The sequence below is a fragment of the Austrofundulus limnaeus genome, unplaced genomic scaffold (genome assembly GCF_001266775.1).
Source record: "Austrofundulus limnaeus strain Quisiro unplaced genomic scaffold, Austrofundulus_limnaeus-1.0 Scaffold86, whole genome shotgun sequence".
Classification (NCBI taxonomy): domain Eukaryota; kingdom Metazoa; phylum Chordata; class Actinopteri; order Cyprinodontiformes; family Rivulidae; genus Austrofundulus; species Austrofundulus limnaeus.
The window spans coordinates 1265864-1274634 of NW_013952488.1; the positions used below are offsets into that span (position 1 = coordinate 1265864).

General features: G+C 38.7%; 1 protein-coding gene across 1 annotated transcript in view; it reads right to left on the reverse strand.

Moving 5' to 3' along the window:
• Window positions 1-7174: 7174 nt before the first annotated feature.
• Window positions 7175-8771, reverse strand: part of naga (N-acetylgalactosaminidase, alpha) — a gene marked incomplete at its 5' end in the record, with an annotated part of 6672 nt that continues 5075 nt past the window's right edge. Inside the window, 2 exon segments of the mRNA XM_014011963.1 lie at window positions 7175-7875; window positions 8226-8366. Of these exon segments, the coding sequence (XP_013867417.1) occupies window positions 7675-7875; window positions 8226-8366 (342 nt within the window). The 3' untranslated portion in view covers window positions 7175-7674.

Here is an 8771-nt window from a genome sequence, read left to right on the forward strand (position 1 = left end):
ATCTTGTTCTGACTTTAATCATTCTATCTGCAGATGAACAGCATGTCATGAAAACCTAGGTCATTAAAGGATGTCATGAATTACTTGCTCAAACATAAGGTATTAGTTCTATTACACTCCCCCATCTGATCATTAAAGCACCAATTAAATGATCAAAAAAACAAAAAAACACTCTTTAACGTATTTTAAAAAACATGTCAACATAAACCCAAGTATATGTACTTTTCTAAAATCCCAACCCCAGTAATTCAGTTTTTATTCCTCCCACAGTAATTACTAACCCAAAAACACAGTTATCACACAAAAGTCTTTGGATCATGTTGAACACAAACAGGATTCTCTGTTTTGTTGTGTCGAAGGGTCAGAGGTGGTGGTGGGGCTCTTTGACTTTTTGTAGATTTTGGTTTAGTGCAAGGGGCTGGAAGAGGAGGGTTACGTGGATTTGGACATGGTGTTTGTTTGATCTTAATCTCGCCAGGTTCTTCCATGTTATTAGGAAAATCCAGGAGGGGGCACTCCACTTGCTGTCCTGTTGGGGTCTCAGAGTCCAAGAGATCCTCTGTTTGTGAGGCTGGTTCTGCAGGTTGAAGTAACTCCTCTCTCTCTGGTTCTGGTTCTGAAGCAGTCTCCTTATCAGTAACTGGCAYGCTGTGTTCCACTGATATCTCAGTTTTCTCCAGCTGTCCTTCAGACGTCAGCTGTTGTGATTTTCCTGTAGCCGGAACTTTGTTTAGGAAATACTTCATGTTTGAAGCCAGAATCTGTGCTCCAGGTTGATTCAGAGTCATTCCATCAGACGAAGAGATGTTTTCTTTCCCAGAAGAGATCAAAGTTGTCCACAAAACTCACAGAGTGTTCAGCACAGGACTTTTCCAAAAAGCCATTAAGAGCCAACAGTCTGCTGAACCTCTCAGCACCTCCTCTGGCTGTAGGAACGGGACCACTGAGGAACACATCCATGTTCAGATTTTTAACTGCATTCAGCAGCTGAATAAAATCCTTCAGGATTTCTGACTGTCGGTTCATCACTTCATCGCTTCCTGTATGAATGATGAGTGTATTCAGAGTTGGATACTCTGCTGAGATTTCCAGAATCTTCTCTGTGAGGTCAGACACTTTATCAGCAAAACTCAGAACTTTGACTTTTTTCTTGTTCCAGAAGCCTCTGATCTCATTCACCATTTTATCTGTGATGATCAGCATTTCTTGATTCTTGAAAGACTCTCTTTGGACTTGCTTTGGCTTTGAGCTGGATCTGGATCTGGTCTCAGGTCCCTCACTGAGATCAGATAGGGAACTTTGTTCAGACTCAGTTTCTTCCAGTGGTGTGAATCTGTTTTGAAGAAACACTGCTTCATTTCTCTGGCTGTTATCAGGTGTTTTGATTACAGCCTGTTGCTTTCTTCTCCTTGCTGGTGGAGAAAAAGCATTTCTCTGTAATTCTGGCCATTCGTTGTCATCTAAGAGCTGAATCCTTCCTGAGAGATTTTTTGGTCTGGCACAAAGAGAGTTCCATACAGCTTTACTCTCAGAAGCAGCTTCCATCTCCTCTCCATGTTGATCTCTCCTCTCAGCCTTCTCACCCATTTTAACACATGTTGAGTTCTCCAAAGCATTCATCTCTTCCAAACGATGAATCTTGAGCTCCAACACCGTCACCTTTTGGAGAAGCTGGCAGAAATCCTCTTTGGAAAAGTAAGGAGGCATCTTGAAGCTGTTCTGTACTCACTCTCAGCAGATGATGTTTCAAAAATCTTCTCAGGTTCTTCAACAGCCAAAAATAAAAATTCAATGTTCTTTGCTATTCAAGATCATCCATCACAGTCATCACCAGTGAATCTCTGTTGTTGAAACAATTTACCATAAAAAGGTTCTTTTCATCCAGCTGGAGTCACGGTCCTGAGCAGTCCAGTCCTTGCTCATATCAGTCCACCTGCAATGTGGCCTTGGTCCGTCGATCTCCTAGTGGTCACTGCGACAACACCAACTGTTATGGTAATTATTCATTTAACAACAGAGACAGAAATACGTGGTCCAAGAATGAAGGTACTCCGTGAGATGATCAGCTGAGTTTTATTGCAACAACAGGAAACACAGAGAACGTGGCCTGTCTCTGTGCCTCTGCTTCTCTCTGTCACTCCACTCCACCCTGCTGTGTCCACTGTTGAACCCTGTGTCTCGAGAGGCCTCATATATATATTAACAAACACCATTATGCCATCTTAGCAAGATTTGATACAAGGTCAATGGAAAACACAAAGATAAACACAAGTGATATCTAAGAATGATTATTGTTGTTAGCAAATCTTGTTCTGACTTTAATCATTCTATCTGCAGATAAACAGCATGTCATGAAAACCTAGGTCATTAAAGGATGTCATGAATTACTTACTTAAACATAAAAGTATTAGTTCTATTACACTTTTTAAGCAAATATTCACTCATTTTGAATTTGATCCCTACAACACGTTCCAAAAATGCTGGGACAGAGGCAACAAAGGACTGGGAAAGTTGAGAAATGCTAAAAAAAAATAAACACCTGTTTGGAACATTCCACAGGTAAACAGGTGAGTGTCATGAATGGGTACTATAAGGGAGCATCTTCGAAAGGCTCATTCATTCACAAGCAAGGATGGAGCAAAGTTCACTTCTTTGTGAACGACTGTGAGTAAATAGTCCAACAGTTTAAAAGCAATGTTTCTCAAGGTACAGTTGCAAGGAATTTATGGATTACATCATCTACGGTCCATAATATCATCAAAAGATTCAGAGAATCTGAACAAATCTCTGCAAGTAAGCAGCAAGCAAAACATTAAATTAAAAACTGACATCATTCTGTAAAAGATATTACAACATGGGCTCAGGAACACTTCAGAAAACCACTGTCAGTAAACATAATTTTTCGCTACATCTACAAGTGCAAGTTCCAAAGCCAGATAACAACAAGACCCAGAGATGCAGCTGTCTTCTCTGGACCTGAGCTCAGCTGAGATGGACTGACACCAAGTGGAAAAGTATTCTGTGGTCTGATGAGTCCACATTTCTAATTGTTTTTTTGGAAATCATGGACATTGTGTCCTCCGGGCCAAAGAGGAAAAGGATTTTCTAGATTATCAGCGCACCCCGAACTGTTGAGCAACTAAAGTTGTAGATCAAGCAAGAATGGGAAAGAACTCCACCTAAAAAGCTTCAACAATTAGTGTCCTCAGGTCCCAAACATGTATTAAGTGTTGTTAAAAGGAAATGTGATGTAATACAGGGGTAAAACATGCCTGTCTCAGCTATTTTTGGAACGTGTTGGAGGCATCAAATTCAAAATGGGTGAATATTTGAAAGAAAAAAAGGATGAAATACAGTTCATTTGTTTGAACATTAAATAGTGTATTTGATTGAATTTCATCATTGTACTAAAGTGTAAAAACAATAATAAATGCTGACGTTAGCTATATATCTTTAGCTTTATAATGTCACCCCGACAGGCCATAAAGTCCCACTTCAACAAACTCAAAGCGGCCCRCAGACCACCAGTTGATAATCAAGTTTTGCAGCTCCGGACACATTTTATTTGTAAGCGAAGGGTCAGGAATGGCTCTTTTGATGGTAAAGGTTGCAGATTCTAGTGGTTCAAGAGATATTTTGATAACTGACAAACAGGGTTGAGTCTRACAATTACAACCAAAGTTTTAGGTAAAGAAATCACATAATGTGTAGCTGTCAGGCTCTCTAAATGCCAAAGTTGCAATGGAATAATAATCACAAGAATACTTTCAAATTAGTGCTCACAGTGATTATTGAAACACAAAGACAACACCAGAACAACACTCGAGCCTTACAGACATTAGTGTTTGTTTTCTATACAGATTTTCTATTTGCAGTGCTTCCAACAAATCTATGAGAAAGGCTGAATGCAACCTGCTGTAAGTCAGACAGTGAGGTTTTTTTTATTATTCTTTTATGAATGCACAAAAAAGGCTAAGCAATAATACAATATTTTTGCAAGACACGATAAAAATGTGCTCAGAAAAGCAGAACTGGGGCTCTACTTGTCTCGTGAGAGAGGTCATTTCAGGTTATCACGCTCAAAAGAAAAAAAAAAGGAAAGAAAGAAGCGAAAGCTAAAATAGGAAAAAACAATTTAAGGCAGTTTTTCCAATTTGAGGTTTTAGGAGGCTGAATTGAAATCATGTGGCCATGACTCAGGAGGAAGTGCGGTCGCCTGCCAATCGGAAGCTTGGTGGTTCGATCCTGGCCTTCTCCAGCCCACGGTTTGCAAGTTGTGAACTTCCATTAAGAGCAGCAGCACTCTATGGCACACAGTGTACCCTGGCAGAATATAGAATCGGCTCAGAGAACACAACAAATGAAAAGGAATTAAATAGAGAAGCCCCAGCAACGTGATTTATGGGCATGATCACTAATAGGTGGGTGGTCATAATRTTATGGTTGATCACTACATGCATTTTGTAAAGAGCCTCAACAATAAACATACTATTCTCTGGAAAAAAAAAAAAAACATCACGTGCAGCCTTGCAGGTCAAAGTTTTAAACAAAGATCTTATGTAATTTTTTTTAGCACTCATGTGTTAGGGATCACGATCAACTGCATTGTGGTTGAATAAGAAGTATAAATATATAAAACTCTGATACTGTATTAGTTTGTACACAAACAAATCATGTCCCACTCCAGCAGGACATAATCATTAAAATAAAAGGACTGTTATCCTTTCTGAGAGCAATGATGGTGGGTGCAGTTCCATGTCCAATCACTAGAGGCGCTGATGAGTCGAATAGTAAAGTCCAGCATGAATCAATCTTAAAGAAGTCTTCTTTCAAMTGGCAAACATAATATGGAGCAAGCATTTATTTTGTCACATGCTTTGAGAATATTTCATCCATGTACAGTAAAAATGCATGTAACATTGATAAGAAGAATTTGAGCTTTTTTTTATTAACATTACGTTACGTTACAATTGTTAAAACATATGTGACAGGTAAAATTTATACACCTTACCAAAACCGAGGATTTATGTGCAAGGATGTTGAACAAATACTTGGCCCCTCTATGAATATTGTGGCCCCTTGATGGCCCCTTATTCAGAAAAATCCTAGATCCGCCACTGAGCTACTATAACCCCAAATTTCAGCTCAGCAACTGTAAAATTGCCTGAGTTGAGGCCGGTATTGTTTACTGAAGTCATTTACAGTGGTTTGCAAAAGTATTCATACCCCTTGAACTTTTCCATATTTTGTCACATTACAACCACAAACATAAATATATTTCACTGGAATTTAATGTGAAAGACCAACACAAAGTGGTATACAATTGTGAAGTGGAAGCAAAATTTTACATGAATCAAAACATTTTTTACAAATAAAAAACTGAAAAGTGCGATGTGCAAAAGTATTCAGCCCCCCTGAGTCAATACTTTGTGGAGCCACCTTTTGCTGCAATTACAGCTGCAAGTCTTTTTGGGTATGTCTCCACCAGCTTTGCACATCTAGTGACTGCAATTCTTGCCCATTCCTCCTTGCAAAACAGCTCAAGCTCAGTCAGATTGGATGGAGAGCGTTTGTGAACAGCAGTTTTGAGATCTTGCCACAAATTCTCAATTGGGTTTAGGTCTGGACTTTGACTGGGCCATTCTAACACATGAATATTCTTTTTTTTAAACCACTCCATTGTAGCTTTGGCTTTATGTTTAGGGTCGTTGTCCTGCTGGAAGGTGAACCTCCGCCCCAGTCTCAAATCTTTTGTTGACTCCAACAGGTTTTCTTCCAAGATTGCCCTGTATTTGGCTCCATCCATCTTCCCATCAACTTTGACCAACTTCCCGGTCCCTGCTGAAGAGAAGCACCCCCAGAGCATGATGCTGCCACCACCATATTTGACAGTGGGGATGGTGTTTTCAGAGTGATGTGCAGTGTTCTTTCTCCGCCACACATAGCGTTTTGCATTGTGGCCAAAAAGTTCAATTTTGGTCTCGTCTGACCAAAGCACCTTCTTCCACATGTTTGCTGTGTCCTCAACATGGCTTCTGGCAAACTGCAAACGGGACTTCTTATGGTTTTCTTTTAACAATGGCTTTCTCCTTGCCACTCTTCCATAAAGACCACATTTGTGTAGTGCACGACTAATTGTTGTCCTGTGGACAGTTTCCCCCACCTGAGCTGTGGCTCTCTGCATTTCATCCAGAGTCACCATGGGCCTCTTGGCTGCCTCTCTGATCAGTGATCTCCTTGTTCGGCCTGTAAGTTTAGGTGGACGGCCTTGTCTTGGCAGGTTTACTGTGGTGCCATACTCTTTCCATTTCCGGATGATGGATTGAACAGTGCTCCGTGAGATGTTCAAAGCTTGGGAAATCTTTTTATAACCTAAGCCTGCTTTAAACTTCTCCAAAACCATATTCCTAACCTGTCTGGTGTGTTCTTTGGACTTCATGATGCTGTTTGCTCCCCAATATTCTCTTAACCAACATCTGAGGCCGTCACGGAGCAGCTGTATTTGTACTGAGATTAGATTACACACAGGTGGACCCTTTTGAGTCATTAGCAGTCATCAGGCAACTTCTGAATGCAATTGGTTGCACTCAGGGAAAAGGGGGCTGAATACTTTTGCACATCGCACTTTTCAGTTTTTTATTTGTAAAAAATGTTTTGATTCATGTAAAATTTTGCTTCCACTTCACAATTGTATACCACTTTGTGTTGGTCTTTCACATTAAATTCCAGTGAAATATATTTATGTTTGTGGTTGTAATGTGACAAAATATGGAAAAGTTCAAGGGGTATGAATACTTTTGCAAACCACTGTAGCTGTGGCAGCCATCTTGAACTGGCCTGACTCCAAAAGCCGATCAGTTGTTGATGCACATCCAGTGATTAGTTTGAGGATTTCTTTAAAATCTGCCCAGTGGTAAAAGAAAGACTAAATCAATCAAAAAGCAAGGCAATAACATGATCTCTCACCAGCATGATTGGCAGGTGATAATGAAGACACTACTTCTACGATGACATCACATTTGCTAAAACAATTTTTGAAGAGCTAAAAGTTAATTATTTAATCTCAACTTTCACAGCAGATCAATCTTTATCTTCTTCATATTAAATCTAAACACACTGTTGTGACCTATAAAGGTTTTTGAGGCCATGAAAATAATGATAAAAAAAATAATGATTAATATTTTAGAAAATCTTTTTATTCCATGTTTTGAAGAACAGAGAAATTTCCAAATCAAAGTCCACATTTTTTGTAAACAATTTAAAAATAACATTAAATACAATTTAAAAACAAAATGTTGTCGACTCTCACTGCTAAAATATCAGGCAAAATTCTGACACAAGAACAGTCAGAGCAATGGAGAACCAAAAGTGCCATTTAAAATCAGTTGAAATATAAAAATGCTCATCTGCATCATTTTTTAAAAATAGATTTGATTCTGCTGAATAAAAAGTTGTTCTAACGAACAGATGTCCCAGAATAAAAACAAAAAAATCTGTCACTACGGTGGTTGTAGTTTCATAACTTAGAAAGAAAAATTTAAGAACACATTCATTCGGAGGTAGTACAATAATTTCTTTGAGAAGGCAAATCGTGTGTGCACTTTGATCAAATCAAACCACATAAAAATATTTCTAGTAAAACAAAAACAATTTTAAAAAAAAGGTGATACGAGATCAAAGGAAGCCCTGAGGAATGCCGTTTTCCTCCGGGTCGTAGGCAGCTCCGTGGCGTTTGCCTCCTCTGAGGAAGTGGAGGCTCTGTGGTTTTGCAGGTGCAGAGAGGTACCACATGACCACACCTGTGGGGTTCACCGCCACCTCGAACACTGTGGAGTCCATCAGCACGTCGGTCTTATCAGTGAAAACATCGTGCACCTGAAGAGGAGAAGACAGGAAAATGCTACGCTCAGCGTCCAGCGCAGTGATGAGTTAGCGTGACAGAGTTATTGTCTGAACGCTCATGATTCACGGTTGTTTTCTTCTTATTTTTATTTTTCTATGTGCATTTTCCCCCTCCATTCTAAATATTTTTAAAAAGGACTGAGCTGAAGTCGTTTTTGTGTTTCAAACCACCATCTGGAAAGTAAAAAAACTCCAAAAAGGTATTTTGTTGTAGATGTACACCCAATGATTACTTTCTAAGATATTTTGCTAACAGACACACAGACAAAGGCTATTACATGATTGCTCTTTTTTCATGACAGCAGGTGGTAACAGGGACATACCTTGTAGGTGCCAGTGGTGTAGTTGAGTTTGCTGAGGGAAGTCTTGTAGCGATAAGGCATGTCGGTACGGCGGCTAAAGAAAACTAAAGCACTGGCGTTGTTTGACAGGGGGCGCCAGTACACCTCAATGTTACTCTTCTCCTAAACGTAAAAATAAATGAATCAGCAGAGCTTGTGAGTACGATGGATTTAGGGCCACACAACGAGATATTTTTATTTTTTTTAAATTACAAGAATAAAGTCACAATATTACGACATTAAAGTCGTATGAAAATAAAGTCATAAAATTATGAGAATAAAGTCATAATATTACAAGATTAAAGTCATAATATTATGAGAATAAAGTCATAATATTACGACATTAAAGTCATGAAAATAAAGTCATAAAATTATGAGAATAAAGTCATAATATTACGACATTAAAGTCATAATATTATGAGAATAAAGTCATAATATTACGACATTAAAGTCATGAAAATAAAGTCATAAAATTATGAGAATAAAGTCATAATATTACGACATTAAAGTCATAATATTATGAGAATA